This window comes from Lolium perenne, chromosome 5, assembly GCF_019359855.2.
Source record: "Lolium perenne isolate Kyuss_39 chromosome 5, Kyuss_2.0, whole genome shotgun sequence".
Classification (NCBI taxonomy): Eukaryota; Viridiplantae; Streptophyta; class Magnoliopsida; order Poales; family Poaceae; genus Lolium; species Lolium perenne.
In genome coordinates, this window is record NC_067248.2 from 172,533,246 (window position 1) to 172,556,351 (window position 23,106).

General features: G+C 44.8%; 1 protein-coding gene across 1 annotated transcript; it reads left to right on the forward strand.

Moving 5' to 3' along the window:
- Positions 1 to 19,460: 19,460 nt before the first annotated feature.
- On the forward strand, positions 19,461 to 20,648 carry LOC127300625 (uncharacterized). Its single transcript, XM_051330763.2, has one exon. It carries the CDS (start codon positions 19,605 to 19,607, stop codon positions 20,232 to 20,234), a length of 630 nt encoding a protein of 209 aa, XP_051186723.1. The 5' UTR covers positions 19,461 to 19,604; the 3' UTR covers positions 20,235 to 20,648.
- The last annotated feature ends 2,458 nt before the right edge of the window (positions 20,649 to 23,106 follow it).

Here is a 23,106-nt window from a genome sequence, read left to right on the forward strand (position 1 = left end):
TGCAGGGATGAACCACCGGGGCATCCCCAAGCTTAGACTCTTCACTCTTCTTGATCTTAGTATATCATCCTCCTCTCTTGACCCTTGAAAACTTCCTCCACACCAAACTCGAAACAAACTCATTAGAAGGTTAGTGCATAATCAAAAATTCACATGTTCAGAGGTGACACAATCATTATTAACACTTCTGGACATTGCACAAAGCTACTGGAAGTTAATGGAACAAAGAAATCCATCCAACACAGCAAAAGAGGCAATGCGAAATAAAAGGCAGAATCTGTCAAAACAGAACAGTCCGTAAAGACGAATTTTAAAGTGGCACCAGACTTGCTCAGATGAAAATGCTCAAACTGAATGAAAGTTGCGTACATATCTGAGGATCGCGCACGTAAATTGGCAGATTTTTCTGAGTTACCTACAGAGAATTCTGCCCAGATTCGTGACAGACAGAAATCTGTTTCTGCGCAGTAATCCAAATCTAGTATCAACCTTGCTATCAAAGACTTTACTTGGCACAACAATGCAATAAAATAAAGATAAAGAGAGGTTGCTACAGTAGTAAATAACTTCCAAGACTCAAATATAAAACAAAAGTACTGTAGCAAAATAAACACATGTGTTATCTCCCAAGAAGTTCTTTCTTTATAGCCATTAAGATGGACTCAGCAGTTTTAATGATGCACTCGCAAGAAATAGTATTTGAAGCAAAAGAGAGCATCAAGAGGCAAATTCAAAACAAATTTAAGTCTAACATGCTTCCTATGCATAGGAGTTTTGTAAATAAACAAGTTCATGAAGAAAAAAGTAACAAGCATAGGAAGATAGAACAAGTGTAGCTTCAAAAATTTCAGCACATAGAGAGGTGTTTTAGTAACATGAAAATTTCTACAACCATATTTTCCTCTCTCATAATAACTTTCAGTAGCAACATGAGCAAACTCAACAATATAACTATCACATAAAGCATTCTTATCATGAGTCTCATGCATAAAATTATTACTCTCCACATAGGCATAATCAATTTTATTAGTTGTAGTGGGAGCAAATTCAACAAAGTAGCTATCATTATTGTTCTCATCATCAAATATAGGAGGCATATTGTAATCATAATCAAATTTATCCTTCATAATAGGCGGTACTAAAAGACCATTATCATTATAATCATCATAAATAGGAGAAAAAGTATCATCAAAGTAAATTTTCTCCTCAATGCTTGGGGGACTAAAAATATCATGCTCATCAAAGCCAGCTTCCCCAAGCTTAGAATTTTCCATATCATTAGCAACAATGGTGTTCAAAGCGTTCATACTAATATGTTCCATAGGTTTTTTAATTTTTGCATCAAACCATCCATGTCTTAAATTAGGAAATAGAATAAGAAGCTCATTGTTGTCCATTATGCCTAACTAGTGTAAACAAGAAACAAAAAGATGCAATTGCAGGATCTAAAGGAAATAGCTTCGAGCACACACACAACGGCAACAGAAAAGTACTTAGTTACCTGGGACCGGAGTATGAGTGCCTTTTACCTTTCCTCCCCGGCAACGGCGCCAGAAAAGTGCTTGATGTCTACGGGTGCTTCTATTCTTGTAGACAGTGTTGGGCCTCCAAGAGCAGAGGTTTGTAGAACAGCAGCAAGTTTCCCTTAAGTGGATCACCCAAGGTTTATCGAACTCAGGGAGGAAGAGGTCAAAGATATCCCTCTCATGCAACCCTGCAACCAGAAAGCAAGAAGTCTCTTGTGTCCCCAACACACCTAATACACTTGTCAGATGTATAGGTGCACTAGTTCGGCGAAGAGATAGTGAAATACAAGTAGTATGAATGAATATGAGCAGTAGTAACGGCGCCAGAAAATAGCTTGCTGGCTGATGCGCGTATAATTGACACGTTCGTTGGGAACCCCAAGAGGAAGGTGCGATGCGCACATCAGTAAGTTTTCCCTCAGTAAGAAACCAAGGTTTAATCGAACCAGTAGGAGTCAAGAAGCACGTTGAAGGTTGATGGTGGCGGAATGTAATGCGGCGCAACACCAGAGATTCCGGCGCCAACGTGGAACCTGCACAACACAACCAAAGTACTTTGCCCCAATGAAACAGTGAGGTTGTCAATCTCACCGGCTTGCTGTAACAAAGGATTAACCGTATTGTGTGGAAGATGATTGTTTGCAGAAAATAGTAAAACAAGTATTGCAGTAGATTGTATGCAATGTAAAGAATAGGACCGGGGTCCACAGTTCACTAGAGGTGTCTCTCCCATAAGATAAAAGCATGTTGGGTGAACAAATTACAGTCGGGCAATTGACAAATAGAGAGGGCATAACAATGCACATACATGACATGATAAATATAGTGAGATTTAATTGGGCATTACGACAAAGTACATAGACCGCTATCCAGCATGCATCTATGCCTAAAAAGTCCACCTTCAGGTTATCATCTGAACCCCTTCCAGTATTAAGTTGCAAAACAACAGACAATTGCATTAAGTATGGTGCGTAATGTAATCAATAACTACATCCTTAGACATAGCATCAATGTTTTATCCCTAGTGGCAACATCACATCCACAACCTTAGAACTTTCTGTCACTGTCCCAGATTTAATGGACGCATGAACCCACTATCGAGCATAAATACTCCCTCTTGGAGTTAAGAGCAAAAACTTGGCCAGAGCCTCTACTAATAACGGAGAGCATGCAAGATCATAAACAACACATAGGTAATAACTTGATAATTAACATAACATAGTATTCTCTATCCATCGGATCCCGACAAACACAACATATAGAATTACAGATAGATGATCTTGATCATGTTAGGCAGCTCACAAGATCCAACAATGAAGCACAATGAGGAGAAGACAACCATCTAGCTACTGCTATGGACCCATAGTCCAGGGGTGAACTACTCACTCATCACTCCGGAGGCGACCATGGCGGTGAAGAGTCCTCCGGGAGATGAATCCCCTCTCCGGCAGGGTGCCGGAGGCGATCTCCTGAATCCCCCGAGATGGGATTGGCGGCGGCGGCGTCTCAGTAAGGTTTTCCGTATCGTGGCTCTCGGTACTGGGGGTTTCGCGACGAAGGCTATTTGTAGGCGGAAGGGCAACGCGGGGGGCCACACGAGGGCCCCACACGCCAGGCTGGCGCGGCCAAGACCTAGGCCGCGCCGCCCTAGTGTGGCGGCGCCTCGTGGCCCCACTTCCTTTCCCCCTCGGTCTTCTGGAAGCTTCGTGGCAAAATAGGACCCTGGGCGTTGATTTCGTCCAATTCCGAGAATATTTCTTTACTAGGATTTCTGAAACCAAAAACAGCATGAAACAAAGAATCGGCTCTTCGGCATCTTGTTAATAGGTTAGTTCCAGAAAATGCACGAATATGACATAAAGTGTGCATAAAACATGTAGATATCATCAATAATGTGGCATGGAACATAAGAAATTATCGATACGTCGGAGACGTATCACTGGCGTGCAGTTGATGGTGGTAATATTGCAGGAAGTAAACATGCAGCAGAACAGTAAATAAGCAGCGATAGCAGTATTTAGGAACAAGGCCTAGGGATCATACTTTCACTAGTGGACACTCTCAACATTGATCACATAACAGAATAAATAAATAGATGCTAGACTCTACACCCTCTTGTTGGATGATGAACACCACTAATTGTGTAGGATTACACAAACCCTCAATGCCGGAGTTAACAAGCTCCACAATATTCAATGTTCATATTTAAATAACCTTAGAGTGCATAATAGATCAACATAACCAAACCAAGTACTAACATAGCATGCACACTGTCACCTTCACGCTACGAAAGGAGGCATAGATCACATCAATACCATCATAGCAATAGTTAACTTCATAATCTACAAGAGATCACAATCATAGCCTACGCCAAGTACTACACGATGCACACACTGTCACCATTACACCGTGCAGGAGGAATAAACTACTTTAATAACATCACTAGAGTAGCACACAGATAAATTGTGATACAAAACACATTGCAATCATAAAGAGATATAAATAAGCACTTCACTATGCCATTCATAACAGTGAATAAGTATTCTGTGAAATATAGCCTAAGAGACCCACACGGTGCACACACTGTCACCTTTACACACGTGGGACAAGGAGTCTCCGGAGATCACATAAGTAAAATCCACTTGACTAGCACAATGACATCTAGATTACAAGCATCATCATATGAATCTCAATCATGTAAGGCAGCTCATGAGATTACTGTATTGAAGTACATAGGAGAGAGATGAACCACATAGCTACCGGTACAGCCCCGAGCCTCGATGGAGAACTACTCCCTCCTCATGGGAGACAGCAACGTTGATGAAGATGGCGGTGGTGTCGATGGAGGAGCCTTCCGGGGGCACTTCCCCGTCCCGGCGGCGTGCCGGAACAGAGACTCCTGTCCCCCAGATCTTGGCTTCGCGATGGCGGCGGCTTTGGAAGGTTTTCTCTGGTTTCGTCGAACGTGGTAGGGTTTTCGCGACGGAGACTTTAAGTAGGCGGAAGGGCAAGGTCGGTGGAGTCCTGGTGGGGCCACATACTAGGCCGGCGCGGCCAGGGCTTGGGCCACGCCGCCCTACTGTGTCCCCACCTCGTGGCCCCACTTCATTTCCCCTTCGGACTTCTGGAAGCTTCGTGGAAAAATAGGACCCTGGGCGTTGATTTCGTCCGATTCCGAGAATATTTCCTTACTAGGATTTCTGAAACCAAAAACAGCAGAAAACAGCAAAAAACAGCAACTGGCCCTTCGGCATCTCGTCAATAGGTTAGTTCCGGAAAACGCATAATAATGACATAAAGTATGCATAAAACATGTAGATATCATCAATAATGTGGCATGGAACACGTCTCCGACGTATCGATAATTTCTTATGTTCCATGCTAGTTTTATGACAATAGCTACATGGTTTACTCACACTTTATATCATTTTTATGCATTTTTCGGGACTAACCTATTAACAAGATGCCGAAGCGTCAGTTCCTGTTTTCTGCTGTTTTTGGTTTCAGAAATTCTACACAGGAAATATTCTCGGAATTGGACCTCACGAAGACAGAAGTCAATATTTTACCGAGACGGACCCAGAGAGCCAGAGAAGGGCCAGAGGGGGGCCAAGGGGCCCCACACCATAGGGGGCGCGGGCCCACCCCTGGCCACGCCGCCATGTGGTGTGGGCACCCTGGGACCCCTCCGAGGCCGCCCTTCCGCCTATATATTCTCCCAAATGCGAAAACCCTAAGGGCATCAGTCATATTCCACGAAAAGTTACGTAGCCGCCGCCATCGCGAAGACAAGTTCGGGGGACAAAAGTCTTTGTTCCGGCACGCCGCCGGGACGGGGAAGTGCCCCCAGAATCCATCTCCATCGACTCCATCGCCATCTTCATCGCCGTTGCTGTCTCCCATGATGAGGAGGGAGTAGTTCTCCCCCGAGGCTGAGGGCTCTACCGGTAGCTATGTGGTTCATCTCTCTCTCCCATGGTGTGATCTTTATGTGATCATGAGTTTTGTAATCTAGTTGAATATGTAGATGTTACTCTTGTTTATTATGCACTCTAGAGGTTACTTTAATATGAACTCCGGAGTCACTCTCCACGGTGTGATGGTGACAGTGTGCGCATCGTGTGTGATTCCTTTATGACGTTGTGGAGCTTGTTTACTCCGGCTTGAGGTGTGCTTTCGTAGCCCTACACAATGAATGGTGTTTGTTATCCAACACGAGAGTGTTTAAGAGTAGCATTTATTTATTCAATTATGTGATCATTGTTGAGAGTGTCCACTAGTGAAAGTATGATCCCTAGGCCTTGTTTCTAAGCATTGAAACACCGTTTCCAACAAGTTCTGCTACATGTTCGCTTGCTGCCATTTTTATTTCAGATTGCAATTACTACTTATAATCATCCATATTACTTGTATTTCACTATCTCTTCGCTGAACTAGTGCACCTATACATCTGACAAGTGTATTTGGTGTGTTGGGGACACAAGAGACTTCTTGTATCTTAATTGCAGGGTTGCTTGAGAGGGATATCCTTGACCTCTACCTCCCTGAGTTCGATAAACCTTGGGTGATCCACTTAAGGGAAACTTGCTGCTGTTCTACAAACCTCTGCTCTTGAAGGCCCAACAACGTCAACAGGAATAGAAGCGTGCGTAGACATCAGTGGTCCACTCTTCGGTCATGGGGATGGCGTGGAGCGGACGATGGGTGTTCCTGGGGTTGGCGGCGCTTCGGCTTTGGTAGCTCCCAGATCTTGTTTCGGAAACCTACCTCGGTGGCTGCGGGCGGCTAAGTTCTCCGGGCGTGGTGTGAGGATGCTTCCGGGCGAAAGCTCAGCGCCTCGGCGCCAGCGACGGCGATGCCTGCGGGTGTCGCAACCCTCTTGGGGGCGTCGTTGTGGGTATCCTCCCTGCGGGACGGCTCCAGGTGAAAACCTAGACCTTGCGGTCTCGGCGGCGGCGGCGTGATGCGTCGTTACCCTCTTGGGGGCGCCGTTGTGGAGCTCCGTTGCAACTCGGGCCGTTTTCCATGTCGCCGCAAGTTTTGGTTTTCGTGTTCTTTTTTGTTTATCCTTGATCTGCTTTGTAAGAGGTTCTCCTCACCACCTTGTATCGGTTCGGCCGTTGCGGCTTTATTTATAAAACGGGGCGAAATCCTATTTCGAGGATTTGTGCAATGCTTCTTTCGTGCGAATCTAGATAAATCTAAGTCATTTATTTTCGAACGAGGGAAGTACTTGTCATCGCATTTGATCTAATGTTAGCAACTATTCCTCAAACTTAATTTTTAGTGATTAACTCGTCTTAATTTTTGAATGACATTCCAATTGGTGATTAGTCACAGTCCTACTTCAACAGCATAGGATGGTGGAGTTTTTTCCCCGATAAAGATAGGATGATGGAGATGGTGATGCAGGAACAGAGCCATGCAAAGAAACATAAAAATGTCATTGCTCAACCGTAATCATATTTCCTTGAGAGGAAGAAACTGAAAGAAAGTAGGTTGTTGGTAAACCTGCGAGGCATTCATCTTGCTTAATTTCCTAACCTGTGAGTACTATTCAAATATCTGTGGGTCCAGGGCCCAGGCATGCCAAATGATTGGAGCCCATATTTTCTTATCAATGCAACACTAACTACATGCTGTTAGGGGTCTGCATCGCTGACAGCACATACAAATTGTAGGAACGGAAGACCAAATCAATTACACGATTAGTCGCTTTCGTGGTGTACGCATATACTGAAAATGCCTGATATAACGCACTTTAGCCTGTAGAATAACACATTGTTTATCTTAGCCATAACTTTGATTGTGTCTCAAGTCGATATCATGCCCATGAATCACGGTCGGTATCGCGTCTCCTCATGCATACATACATTGTTTATCGGTTGATTATGATACCTTTGGTCTAAAATTGATGGTTCTGTTACAAGATTGGTTTCGCTTTCGCAGACAATTACCTCTAAACGCATAGTATATCCCAGCAAATACGCAGACTATTTGCAGCTGATGTGGTTAGGACAAAACATGGTAAAAGTCGTCTCTGGTTCGGATTGTGCTGCTACGCAAGTGTTGCTGAAAAGTTACTCTAGGTTTTGGTAATGTTAAGCCGCTAACTCTGACCTCTCCTGTCATTTACACACGCGGACACGCCAAGAGAAATGCTATCGCCCTATGAAGCGAAGGATTTTACGGTTCATAATGCTGATGGATCAACATGCGTGAGCATTTAGTTGTGTGTAGTAGCTCATTTCGTAGCGCTATTAAAGGCAAGCTGCCCATCCGTCTTTTCGGTGCATATCCAATAGTTGGTGCTACCAATTAAGCTTCCGGCAAGACATGATGTACCTGTACTTATTTTTCTTCTGAATTTTGTGGATCCTGACGCTGATGGCCGGCTGGTATATTAGCTGCCTACGGCCTACCTTTTCGACTAAGACTGCAGGAGCGACTCTGTTTCACGTAATGAAGAAAAATGAAGTCTCCACTTTTCTCTTACTTTTATTTAGTTTCCGTGTACGAATAGTGGATCAGTTAAGCACGAAACAGCCCCAAAAACATGATTATATCTTGGAAGGGAGCCAAGTATGTTAGAGGGCCGAAAGGCTGCAGAACATTGTGCAAATGTTTCATTCAGGAAAACAGTTTTGACATTGTGCCAATTTTTCATTCTTGAAAACAGGTTTACTTTGTAAATGCCCTATGTATCATTACTTATTTTAGTGTCAGGTTTGCTACTGTTCTCAACGGAGTTCTCATTTGGTTGGCCGTCACTGTAACCGCTTACTCCATGCTCTGTTCAGCATTACTGTGGATTACATGTTTGTTTAGCCAAGATGTGCATATAAGCATATTTTATCGGAGCTTGTTCAATGAACTTTTCTTACTTGTCTAACCCTCCCGCACCCCAACCCCCAACCCTAGCCTCCCGCACCCCGCCTCCCAACCCTCCCGCCGCCGCCGCCGCCAGCAGCGCCGCTGGGACAAAGATCTCGGGGCGTGGCGGCGGCGGCGGCCTCCCCTCATGACGCGTCGGGAACGGCGATCAAGGAGTCTTGATAACCCACAAGTATAGGGGATCGCAACAGTCTTCGAGGGAAGGAAAACCCAAATTTATTGATTCGACACAAGGGGAGGTAAAGAATACTTATAAGCCTTAACAACTGAGTTGTCAATTCAGCTGCACCTGGAAAAGCACTAATAACATGGGTGATGTGAAAGCAGCAGTAGTATGAGAGCAGTAGTAACAGTAACGCAGCAGTAGCAGTAATATGAGAGCAATGGCACCAGAAAATAGTTGATACTACTTCCAATGTCATGTAGAACGAGTATATGATGATGAGAGATGGACCGGGGTTCCCAGCTATCTACACTAGTGGTAACTCTCCAATAACAAGTGTTGGGTGAACAAATTACAGTTGGACAATTGATAAGATTGAAATAGCATTAAGACAGAACATCAAGTCTATTAATCATGTAGGCATGTTTCCCATATATAGTCATACGTGCTCGCAATGAGAAACTTGTAAAACATCTTTTGTCCTACCAGCCGGTGGCAGCCGGGCCTCAAGGGAATCTACTGGAAATTAAGGTACTCCTTTTAATAGAGCACCGGAGCAAAGCATTAACACTCCGTGAAAACATGTGATCCTCATATCTAAGCCTTCCCCTCCAGTTGTCCCAATTTCTGTCACTTTGGGGCCTTTGGTTCCGGACATAGACATGTGCATACAACTTGTAGATACAATCTAAGCAATAAGTATAGAGCTTAAATCTAAGATCATGCCACTCGGGCCCTAGTGACAAGCATTAAACACAACAAGATTGCAGCAACAATAACTTCATAAACTTTGTAGATAGACAATCATAACGTAACAATCCACCGGATCCCGACAAACACAACACCGATTACATCAGATGAATCTCAATCATGTAAGGCAGCTCATGAGATCATTGTATTGAAGTACATGGGGGAGAGAGTACCAACTAGCTACAGCTACAACCCGTAGTCCATGGGGGAACTACTCACAGAGCATGATGGAGGCGGTGGCGTTGATGGAGATGGCTTCCGGGGGCACTTCCCCGTCCCGGCAGGGTGCCGGAACAGAGACTTCTGTCCCCCGAATTGGAGTTTCGCGATGGTGGCGGCACCCCTGGAGTCTTTCTGGAGTTTCGTCAAAAGGGTATCGCGTTTTTAGGTCGAAAGGGGTTAAATAGGCGAAGAGGCGGCGCAGGAGGGTGCTTGGGCCCCCCTCACAGTAGGCCGGCGCGGCCAGGCCTGGGGCCGCGCCGCCATGTTGTGTGGTGGCCCCCTGGCCCCTCTCCGACTCTCCTTCGGTGTTCTGGATGCTTCCGGGAAAAATAGGGTTCTGGGCGTTGATTTCGTCGAATTCCGAGAATATTGCCCGAACAGCCTTTCTGGAACCAAAAACAACAGAAAACAGCAACTGGCCCTTCGGCATCTTGTTAATAGGTTAGTTCCATAAAATGCATAAAAACATTATAAAGTGCAAGCAAAACATGTAAGTATTGTCATAAAACAAGCATGGAACATCAGAAATTATAGGTACGTTGGAGACGTATCAGCATCCCCAAGCTTAGTTCCTGCTCGCCCTCGAGTAGGTAAACGATAAAAAGAGTAATTTCTGTAGTGACATGCTACTTACATAACCTTGATCATCCTATTATAAAGCATATGAGATAAATGCAGTGACTCAAGGCAATGATCTATAGTTGCTAACAAATAGATAACATATAGCAAAACTTTTCATGAATAGTACTTTCAAGACAAGCATCAAAAGTCTTGCATAAAAGTTAACTCATAAAGCAATAAATTCAAAGTAAAGGCATTGAAGCAACACAGAGGAAGATTTAAGTTTCAGCAGTTGCTTTCAACTTTCAACATGCATATCTTATGGATAATTGTCAACATAAAGTAATATGATGAATGCAAATATGCAAGTATGTAAGAATCAATGCACAGTTGACACAAGTGTTTGCTTCTAAGATGGAAGGAAGTAGGTAAACTGACTCAACATAAAGTAAAAGAATGGCCCTTCGCAGAGGGAAGCAGGGATTAAATCATGTGCTAGAGCTTTTTAATTTTTGAAATCATATAGAGAGCATAAAAGTAAAGTTTTGAGAGGTGTTTGTTGTTGTCAACGAATGGTAGTGGGCACTCTAACTACCTCATCAACCAGACTTTCAAGAGCGGCTCCCATGAAGGACGTTATCTCTACCAGCAAGGTAGATCATCCCTCTTCTCTTTTGTTTACACATGTATTTTAGTTTTATTTATGGTTGACACTCCTCCCAACCTTTTGCTTTCACAAGCCATGGATAATCGAATCCTCGGGTGCCTTCCAACATTCACATACCATGAAGGAGTGTCTATTTGCAAAATTAAGTTGCTTACTGATGAATCAGAGCAAAACATGTGAAGAGAATTATTAATGAAAGTTGATTAATTGGGGGCTGGGAACCCCGCGCCAGCTCTTTTTGCAAAATTATTGGATAAGCGGATGAAGCCACTAGTCCATTGTGAAAGTCTGTCAAAAGTAAATGACAAGATCGAAAGATAAAAACCACATACTTCCTCATGAGCTATAAAACATTGACACAAATAAGAGATAATAGCTTTTGAATTGTTTAAAGGTAGCACATGAAGTATTTGCTTGGAATGGCAGGAAATACCACATAGTAGGTAGATATGGTGGACACAAATGGCATAGGTTTTGGCTCAAGGTTTTGGATGCACGAGAAGCATTCCCTCTCAGTACAAGGCTTTGGGCTAGCAAGGTTATTTGAAGCAAACACAAGCATGAACTGGTACAGCAAAACTTACATAAGAACATATTGCAAGCATTATAAAACCCTACACTATCTTCCTTGTTGTTCAAACACTTTTACCAGAAAATATCTAGACCTTAGAGAGACCAATCATGCAAACCAATTTCAACAAGCACTACGGTAGTTCTCCACTAATAGGTTTAAACTACATGATGCAAGAGCTTAATCATGATCTACTTGAGAGCTCAAAACAATTGCCAAGTATCAAATTATTCAAGACATTATGAAGCACTTTCTGTTTCCAACCAAATATCAATAAGTGCAGCGGTTTTCAACTCCGCCATGAACATTAAAATAAAGCTAAGAACACAGTGTTCATATGAAAAAGCGGATCGTGTCTCTCTCCCAAACAAGGATTGCTAGGATCCGATCTTATTCAAACAAAAACAAAAATAAAAGCACATAGACGCTCCAAGTAAAGCACATAAGATGTGACCGAATAAAAATATAGTTTCAATAGAAGAAACCTGATAAGTTGATGAAGAAGGGATGCCTTGGGCATCCTCAAGCTTAGACGCTTGAGTCTTCTTGAAATATGCAGGGATGAACCATGGGGGCATCCCCAAGCTTAGGCTTTTCACTCTTCTTGATCATATATCATCCTCCTCTCTTGACCCTTGAAAACTTCCTTCACACCAAACTTCTCATAAACTTCATTAGAGGGGTTAGTACTCAAAAAACTTGAATTCACATTGGTCCTGTAGTGACACATTGCAAGAACTCAATAAAACATTAGCTACAGCTCTCCACGTCTAGAAAGCCTCACTTAAAGTCCACAAGAGACAATGCAAAAAACAGAGACAGAATCTGCCAAAACAGAACAGCCAGTAAAGACGAATTTTAAACAGGTACTTCCATTGCTCAAATCAGAAAACTCAAAACTAATGAAAGTTGCGTACATATCTGAGGAACACGCACGTTAATTGGCATATTTTTATGAGTTACCTACAGAGAAAACAGCCCAGATTCGTGACAGATAGAAATCTGTTTCTGCGCAAAATTCCAAATCTAGTATCAACCTTCTATTAGAGACTTCACTTGGCACAACAATGCAATAAAATAAAGATAAGGAGAGGTTGCTACAGTAGTAACAACTTCCAAGACACAACAAAACAGTAGCAAAATAAACACATGGGTTATCTCCCAAAAAGTTCTTTCTTTATAGCCATTAAGATGGGCTCAGCAGTTTTAATGATGCACTCGCAAGAAATAAGAGTTGAAGCAAAAGAGAGCATCAAAAAGCAAATTCAAAACATATTTAAGTCTAACCCACTTCCTATGCATAGGAATCTTGTTCACAAATAAATTCATGAAGAACAAAGTGGCAAGCATAAGAAGATAAAACAAGAGTAACTTCAAAAGTTTCAGCATATAGAGAGGTGTTTTAGCACCATGCAAATTTTTACAACCATATTTTCCTCTCTCATAATAATTTTCAGTAGCTTCATGAACAAACTCAACAATATAACTATCACATGCAGCATGCTTTTCATGATCCATAAACACATAATTTTTATCAAGCTTAAAAATAGTGGGATTAAAACTTTCGAAGCCACTTTTATCGATAATATAACAAGATGATTGATCATTCTCAAGAGATATGGGACTCCTAGATAAAGTCAAACCTTTCCAATCCCATTTTCATTAGTAGTACAATTAATATTATCAAGTAACATAGGACCATCATCTAGAGATTTATCATAAACATTTGCCAAGCAAAACTCTTTAGTACCATGCATTTCGACATCAGGCACAAACAAAGCATTATCATAAGATTTATCAAAATAGCATGGATTATCACAGATAACAGGAGCATAATTATTCTCATAAGTTTTACTCATAGAGAATATTTCAAGAGAATCCACAGGAACATAACATTCATCCGCCTTTGGTAAGCATGGAGGACAATCAAATAGTGTAAGAGATAAAGAGTTACTCTCATTAGAAGGTTGGCATGGGTAGCTAATCCATTCTTCCTCCTTTTGTTCATTACTCTCCTCTTCTTTTTCATCCAATGAGCTTTCAGGTTCATCAATTTCTTCTTCCACTGGTTCCTGCAAATTGTGAGTGCATTCTTGTGCATTAATGAGTCTCTCTTTATAATCAATGATATAAGGATTATCAGTGTAACTTTCATTGCAAAAATTAAGGATAGAAGAGACATAATCTTTAAGGTCCTTACAAACAACACAAGTTTCATAATTTTTAACCATGAAGGATTCGATCTCAGAAGCTCCCATAAATATGACAAATTGTTCTACCTCTTCAAACCCAAAATGAATATAGCTATTCCGATTATAGTTCTTAATTAAAAATTCCTCACTAAAGCCACATTGAAATTTAAGATGTTTAGTGTCCTGTTGAGAGCAACAGTTTATATCATGGCGTTTAAGCAAGATTTTAGAAATTGTATTCAATTTTTCTATCACAGCACTCATCACTTTTCCCGCTCTTGATTCTCTATAATTATTATAATATTCTATAAGCTCCAAGTAGGTTGTAGGTTCTCCCATAGCAACAGTTTTTAATTTTTAGGTTTTTCAAATTTTTATGGATTTTTGGGTATATGAGGAAAGTAAAACAAAACAAAAACAAAAGTAAACTAGGCAAAATAATACTAGACGGAAATAAACTAAGCACAAATAAATTAGACAAAAGTAAACTAAGCAAAACAAAATAAAATAAAACGGAGAGAGAGATGGAGTGTACTCCCCAGGTGAACTTATGAGTAGAGCTATGCCTCCCCGGCAACGGCGCCAGAAAACAGTCTTGATAACCCACAAGTATAGGGGATCGCAACAGTCTTCGAGGGAAGTAAAACCCAAATTTATTGATTCGACACAAGGGGAGGTAAAGAATACTTATAAGCCTTAACAACTGAGTTGTCAATTCAGCTGCACCTGGAAAAGCACTAATAACAGGGGTGATGTGAAAGCAGCAGTAGTATGAGAGCGAGTAACAAGATAGCAGCGATAGCAGTAATATGAGAGCAATGGCACCAGAAAATAGTTGATACTACTTCCAATGTCATGTAGAACGAGTATATGATGATGAGAGATGGACCGGGGTTCCCAGCTATCTACACTAGTGGTAACTCTCCAATAACAAGTGTTGGGTGAACAAATTACAGTTGGACAATTGATAAGATTGAAATAGCATTAAGACAGAACATCAAGTCTATTAATCATGTAGGCATGTTTCCCATATATAGTCATACGTGCTCGCAATGAGAAACTTGTACAACATCTTTTGTCCTACCAGCCGGTGGCAGCCGGGCCTCAAGGGAATCTACTGGAAATTAAGGTACTCCTTTTAATAGAGCACCGGAGCAAAGCATTAACACTCCGTGAAAACATGTGATCCTCATATCTAAGCCTTCCCCTCCAGTTGTCCCAATTTCTGTCACTTTGGGGCCTTTGGTTCCGGACATAGACATGTGCATACAACTTGTAGATACAATCTAATCAATAAGTATAGAGCTTAAATCTAAGATCATGCCACTCGGGCCCTAGTGACAAGCATTAAACACAACAATATTGCAGCAACAATAACTTCATAAACTTTGTAGATAGACAATCATAACGTAACAATCCATCGGATCCCAACAAACACAACATCGATTACATCAGATGAATCTCAATCATGTAAGGCAGCTCATGAGATCATTGTATTGAAGTACATGGGGGAGAGAGTACTAACTAGCTACAGCTAGAACCCGTATTCCATGGGGGAACTACTCACGGAGCATGATGGAGGCGGTGACGTTGATGGAGATGGCTTCCGGGGGCACTTCCCCGTCCCGGCAGGGTGCCGGAACAGAGACTTCTGTCCCCTGAATTGGAGTTTCGCGATGGTGGCGGCGCCCCTGGAGTCTTTCTGGAGTTTCGTCAAAAGGGTATCGCGTTTTTAGGTCGAAATGGGTTAAATAGGCGAAGAGGCGGCGCAGGAGGGTGCCTGGGCCCCCCTCACAGTAGGCCGGCGCGGCCAGGCCTGGGGCCGCGCCGCCATGTTGTGTGGTGGCCCCCTGGCCCCTCTCCGACTCTCCTTCGGTGTTCTGGATGCTTCCGGGAAAAATAGGGCTCTGGGCGTTGATTTCGTCGAATTCCGAGAATATTGCCCGAACAGCCTTTCTGGAACCAAAAACTACAGAAAACAGCAACTGGCCCTTCGGCATCTTGTTAATAGGTTAGTTCCATAAAATGCATAAAAACATTATAAAGTGCAAGCAAAACATGTAAGTATTGTCATAAAACAAGCATGGAACATCAGAAATTATAGGTACGTTGGAGACGTATCAAGTCTCTCACACGGCGGCGGCCCTTCCGCCTCCCGGGGTGGCGGCGGTCGGACGAGGTTGGAGGGGCGGCAGCGGTCCTCCCGGGGACGATCTAGCTGCGGGCTGCGGCCTCCCCGCCTCCCATCGGCGGCATGCCGGCGGTGGTGGTGGAGGCGGACAACGCCTTTCCCTCAGCCTCTCGCCGGTGAGGGGCGATGATCTTGGGCTTCCCCCGCGGTATGAGGACGCCCGGGGCAGCAACCCTGGGTTCGACGGTGGAGGTGACCCTCTTCTTCGCCGGAGAGGATCGGCCTACGGTTGGTGGTGGTGGATCTTTTGATCTATCACCGCGTTCCGGCGGCGAGATGGAGGAGCTTGGAAGCCGACGATGGTGTCGCCGGTGGAGGGTTGGAGTTACCAGCCCAGGGTGGTCGCCGCCGTGGGGGTCCGACCTGAATAAAGGCGGCGGTCCTAGGGCCTCTCTTGCGTGAAGAGGAGGACCTACCGGAGGCATGGACTCGTGATCTGGCCGGAGTGTTGAGTTCTGGAAGGCTCCACCGGCGAATGTAACAGTGCTTGTGCCTGGAGTTTGCTGGATCGGTGGTATTCGGTCGTGCGCACCCATGCTTTTATTCCGACCGATTGGTTCTGGAGGGAGCGGCGCGAAGCTCTTTTTCTGTGTTGACATCAAGTGACTATGGATCCATGATGAAAGTCGGAAGAAGAGAATTTCATGAAGGCCGAAGGGGAGGACTAGCTAATGGAGGTTCAAGTCTCCGCGCTGTTGAGGGACTTGCTTGGTGTTCCGGGTTTCACAGCAGCGGTATGAAAGTGGGGGCGACAACACATGTGAAGTTCAGAGTCCTACCTTTCAGGGTGAAAACCCAAGGTCTGGCCATAACTGGTTGTGCCTGGCAATGACCTTGTTGGAGGCATTGTTTTGAGAGCGGGGACTATCTTCAGGGTGAAAACCTAAGATCTTTGATCGGGCGACGACGGTGTTAGATCACTGTTTCCTTCTTGGAGGCGTCGTTTTTGGAGAGTCTGTATTTCAGGTGTTGTCTTGGCGGTGGATGTATTGCTGTTGTTAGGCCCGAGATACTGTAGCGGGACTTTTGTTTCTTAGTTTTCTTTTTCTTTTTTGGTTGTGTGCATCCTTAGTGCCATTAGGGTGGTGTGTTGTTGCAGAGGCTGGGTGTAATTGGTATCTTTTGATATTAATATATTCCATTTATCGAAAAAAAGCTATTTTTGGGACTAGATTATACACTAAGTTCAGCATAGCCGGACAATCCTAAACTAAGTCTTACAAATCTGCAACACTTACTCAAGGAAGCCGGACAATCCTAAACTAAGTCTTACAAATCTGCAACACTTACTCAAGGAAGATCCATGGAGTTCCATGCCAATAGCATAATAAACAGTTAAAACTACCTTCCCTTTTTTACTTAACAAACGGTTTCAGATATACAAGATAATAGCACGCGCGTCAGTAAACTTGACTTTTTTCCATAGAACATAAATGCTTGATTTTCCCCACCAGATTTTAGGATTTCAGTTCTATAGTTTGCTTACGGGCTAAGGTCGCACAATTAATGTGCTAGCAGGACATTTAGTCACCTATATATGCAAACAACGATAACTAAAATCGAAACATCATCTAAGTTTGTGAATGAATGTTGCCCCAAAAACGATCAATCACTATCTACTACTGTACTATCAAAGTTCATGATGTGTTGTTGTGTTAGCGGTCCATCATGGAAGGCTTAAAACTCTCTCACACATTTGGCAGTTAGTCTCCAATCAAGAAAAGAAGGTTCCTAATTTGATCACAATAATACCATTATCTAATCTTGTTTAAAAGGGGATACTATATGCTACATCCATCTCAACTTTTATTTGTGTCTAAGGTTTTACCTGCAATTCAGAATTGGGCCAGCGATTCTTTTCAACTCTCAAAACCGTTTAGCCCATACATAGACTGCAGTATTCAGCTGCTAATAATCACTGTACGTAATAATGTCCATGAAAACCAATGTGCAGAAATATTCTTATCTACAAAAGTAATCCAAGATAAAATAGGAAAAGATGCAAACAAATCTGCTGTAAAATCTGCTGTAAATATATTCGAGAATCATGGTCACCATTTTCTCTACTACGAACGATAGGTGACTCCTATCAATTGGTTTTTCAATTGCGATTTTTTAATATATTCCGTCTATTAAAATTTTCTGATTTTGTCTTAGAAAATAATATGAATATTCAAGTTTTTTTTAGATTTTTTTTCAATTGTTCTACAATTCTATTCCCCATTTTGCATATGAAGTAGTTGTAAAACTCCCTCATGGTCATGACAATGTTCACGAACAGTCTCCGATTCATTCTGAAACGGCGCCGAAATGACCCCTCACCGCGCATAGGATAGTAGGTGAAGTAGTGGGCGTACAACATGCAATAGCCCTCCAGCTTCTTTCCCGGCTTGCTCTTGCGGCGCCCTGGCTTCGAGCCTCTATGCCACGACTGTGCATTCCGGCGTACAAGCCTAGAAGGGAAGAGAGGATCATCAAATGATCGTCGGCAGCAACGGGGGAAGCGACGGCTTCCTACTCCATTTAGAGCTGCGAACATCTGCTCGTCGTTGTCCGATTCCACGACCACGAGTTGATTTCGGAACTATCGGTGGAATCCAATGGGCGGCGAAACAGGTATGGTGGAAGAGGGTCGATGCAGCGGCACGACCTTTATGTCGGCGTGGAAATGGTTCAAGTGGGGAGTGGTGGTGCCGACGGCGATCTGGTGGTTGTGGGCAAACACGGACGGTATGGGCGAGGAACAGCCGAAATGGCGGAGTTGGGGGGGGGGGGGGGGGGGGTTGTTCGTCTTGATGATAGAGTTAGCCCGCCCACTTTTCCGCTCCATCTGGTGCCCCGCTCGCCTCCAGTGGGTTTGGTGCAGCCTAAAGGCGTTAAATGAAAAGTGAGGCGCGCCAGATAAAATTAAGAGCATCTCTAGCAAAATCTCGTATTTTAAGATATTAATAACCAAACGTAAAACTAAAAATAAACGGTTATTTTTTACAGTTTCCGAGATATGATTGACATGCCCTAAGCTATGAAAAGAATGGCGGGACGAGATATCCGCTCTTGATGCCGCCACAAACCGTTTGGAAGCTACGGGGTCGGCCATGCAAGCAAACACGGCTGTACAAGGTGATGGTACCATGACGATTCCAGAAACCTTGAGAGGCAGCCAAGGCAAGCACAGGCTAGGACGTGTCCGGCAGGCAAGTAGTGGCCAGGGATTCGCCGAGGATCCAGGCAGGAGCATCTCCGCCACTCGCTCCGGCGCACCGGCGCCGCACCCGTCCGTCCCCACGGACACGCGACGCTGAGTCACGCAGATCACACGCCCTTTAATCCCAGCCGGACCCACCGGCCACGTGGCCAGTAACAACCTCGAGATCCAAGTGGTTATCGCTTTACAATGGCCGACATGTCAGAGCCCCCGCTGCTGACTCACCGCGCCCATCCCCAGACGCCATCTCCCGGTCGCGTCCAGGACCCGACCACGCGCACTTCCCTACGCGTTGTTCGCTCCGTCTCCATGATTCGTGGGGTCGCAGAGAGAGTGGCCCACATGCCAGTGAGAGCAGCTCGTTGTAAGACGAGCACGTTTTAACCGCGACGGCACGCGAGAGCTGCCAGTACTTTTCTCCGCCGCGACCCGCACGCTCAGCCCACTGACACCCTGGGCCCTCCCCGGTAGGCCCGGTGAAATGGGCCCCGCGTGTGGCTTTAAAAGGAAGGCGTCGCCCCCTCATCGCCACTTCCTCTTCCTCCTCTCCCTCTACCCCAAATTCATCTTCATCTCCGACCTCCCGTCTCAGCTCGCGTACACAGGGCGATAACGTGTGAGATTTCCGCCGATTTTGCAGAGAGCGGCTAGCTCCGACTCCGATGGAGGCGATGCTGGAGGCCGGGGTGGGCCGGTTCCGGGGCCCGAGCCTGGCGGCGATGCTGGCCGAGATGTGGGCGCCGCTGGCCGTGGCGCTGGCGGCGCTCGCCACGCTGCCCAGCCTGCTCGGCAGGCTGCAGGTGCTCATCCTCCGCCTCCGCTCGCGAGGCAAGGAGGCCATCTCCTCCCACATCTCCACCTACTACTCCTCCGGGGACGACGACTCAGACGCCGAGTCCGACGACGAATCCGACTCCGATGCCGCCTCCTCCTCCGGCGAGGAGGAGGAGCCCGAGGGCAGGATCGGGTACTTCGAGGGCGCCGCCGACGGCCTCGACGGCTGCTTCCCCTTCGGCGGCGCCGTCGTGCGGACCTGGCAGGACCTGCCCCGCCGATTCTCCTTCACCACCTCTTCCAACGGATTCCCGTCCGGCGATACGGCGCCGGCGGTGAGGCTCTGGGGCGCCAGCACGGCGAGCGGGGAAGGAACCGGTGCAGCGTGGTGGGACGGGGCCGATGACAGCGGCCGCCGGCAGGTCGCCGAGGCGCCCGTGGTCGTCGGGTGGCGGCGGCGCGAGCACACGGCCAGGAGGCGGCAGCGGCTCCTCCCCGTTCTGCCGTCCCCGCAGTAAAAAAAATTGGATGGTTGGTTGGTGTGGCCGTGTGAATATGCTTTGGGCTGAGAAAGATGCTGATTCCCGGCTGGCCCCACCTGTCTGTCTGTCTGTCTGTGGGGCCGAATAAGCGGGTGGTCATTACTGTACTAGGGTGGTTAGGAGACGTGGTGATTGATGATTCATTATTCGGACAGGCATTGCTTATGTGCAAAGGAAAAGACCTGAAGACTCAGCTCCTGCTCGGTGCTGAATCCATCTTCGATCGAAAATTTGTACTGTACCACCATTCTTTAAGTTGGAAATGCTAGATTGAGCATCCATCGCTTGTTCTTCCAAAGAGTTAAAAACAAAAATCAATGTTGTGAAAGAAAATACTAGGCTCTTTGGTTGATTATGTTGAGTAATAACTATATTATCCATTCATTGCTATTTTTGTGATTCAACATATTTTTTTCTTGCAACTTATTGTCAATAAATATTGTAGAGTACCTACTTTTCTCGAAAACAATTGATTCAGATTTATCTACCAAGTGGTACCTCCTCAATCACTTGCGAGTACCCCTGTAGAGGTCTGAGATTGCCTGCCGTGCTTATCACTCAGTCATTCAACAGTCACGTGGATAAATCCAAACAAAATCATCATCGCCAACAACAATGAATACATAATCAACCTCGCCTTTCCTCCTCCTCCACAATCTAGCTGGTTTCCTGGCAGTTTCACCGGGGATCCAATGCTAATCAACAAGTTTAACACTCCAAAAGACCACAAGTGGCTCCTCCCTTCTTCCACGGTGCGATTACGCGCTTGAGGCACGGCAGCTTCCTCGATTTAACCTTGGGGTCAATTTTTGGGTCGCTTACATAAATTGTCCAAAAGCAAACGAGAAGTTCATTCTTGCCCCGTGGCAATTAAACTTTTACTTTGGCCTTATTGACCGTCTCCGTCAATTCACCCATCATGCACCAACAAATCCTTGTCAGTTAAAAGTTATCACCGAGCAACTCTGTCAAGTCGTTCAGAAAAACAAAACGTTTGCTTTCTCATTAGACTTTTGGCCGCCAAACGTCGTTGTTCACAATGGTGCACGAGACAGGCTTGCTTGAATTTTGTTCTCATTTTCTCGAAACACATATAGAGGATACGCAGCCACATCCTTGCAAGAAAAATACAAATAGGGCAGTCACATAGCAACGATTTACAGTGAACCTGCATATATAACTCTTGTGGTTATTCTTTCAAGTGGAGAAGTAACACCACCGTACACGACTCCAAGCATCCTAATCTACCCCAGGGCTGCCAGGTCATGCGGATATACAGAAGAGATCATGCTTAAGTAAGTAGTAAAAAAGTTCTTGGGGCTATATATATCTGGTCGGCACTAAAAACTGTCAGTAACGTTAAAAACGTCTTGCTTGGATCCATGCCACTGTGTATTAAAATAGGGACACGGCATAGTTCAGACAAAACAATTGTTCCCAACTTTTACAAATAAGAACACTATATTTTAAATAAAATATCATCGTCATTGAGCTGTTTCTTCAAAAAAAAAAAGGATAACCACATGATCTTGTCACAACATCATGAACATGAACGACCACCGAAGACTGTACAATAGATTTATGAGTGCCGGCTAGGATCTCAAACAATATTGAGCCACGGTTAAAAGGTTAACCCCACAGAGTCATTAAAACAACAACCAATCTCAGCCCGAGTCTCCCCACTCCCCCCCCCCTCCCCTGGCCATCGTCGGGTAAAGGTCGTGTGGTGCCACCGTCGGCGGCCCTTCATTTACCTGGCACGATGAGAATCACGCATGGCGGTGTCCTCCTTGATGGCGGTGTAGGTCGATGAAGGTCGGCGTGGCCTAGCGTGCTGCGCTAGGGGCGACTTTTCGCAAGACCAGAAGACAAGATCCTCTCAGTGTTGAATCGACCTTTGATCGAAGATTTGTACCATCATTCTCTGAGACGGAAATGCCCGATTGAGCATCACTTGTTCTTCCAGAAAAATGTTGTGGAAAGATATTGCGCCTTTTGGTGGATTATGTCTAGTAAAAGTATGTTAGCCATTGGTTACCTTTTTGTGACAAATTCCACTTGTTACCCTTCGTTATGTGTAGTTACCCATTTAGTGAAAACCGCCTAGATTACCTCTTTCAAAAAAAAAAAAAATCCTGTTCTGATCATGTCCGGCAAGGTGTGAGGCTATGAACTCAAACAGTAGAGCGCTGATAGAACTTGGAGATTGCCTGCCACCGGGCCACGCTTATCACACCGTCATTAAACAGTCACCTGGATAAGCCCTAATCCTCTTCGCCGACCAAGCTGGTTTCCTAGCAGTTTCTCCAATGCCTCCAAGGCCACGGGTAGTGGCTCCCAGCTTCTTCCACTATTCAATCACGCGCTCAAGGCACAGCAGTTTCGAGAATTTAACCTTGGGTCGATTGACCAAGTTAAGCAAACGAGAAGATTATTCTCGCCGCGTCTTAATTAACCATTTACTTGCCCTTCATTGACCGGCTGTCAATTCACCCATCATGCACCGATGCAATGCACACGCACGGACGCCGCAATCAAATCCTTGTCAGTTGTCACCGAACAACTCTGTCAAGTCGAGTGATCTGGCCTCTCGAAAACAAAACACTCGCTTTCTCAATAGACTTTTGGCCGCCAAGCGTCGTTGTTCACAACTCACAATATGGCGCACGAGACAGACTGCTTGAACTTTTGCTGTATTTCTCTATTTTCTCGGAAAGGAGACACAATAATCCGTTCGAATTTTGCAGGGTGGGCAAAGCACATCGTCTGTTGTGCCATGCTTTCGGGTCCGGAGAAGGCATATTTGCAGGACAAGTACAAAAATGGCAGTCACATCGTGGTTATTTTT

What these genes read in the sequence shown, in the direction of transcription:
- LOC127300625 (XM_051330763.2), top strand. Translation starts at nt 19,605, where the DNA reads ATGGAGGCGATGCTGGAGGCCGGGGTGGGCCGGTTCCGGGGCCCGAGC.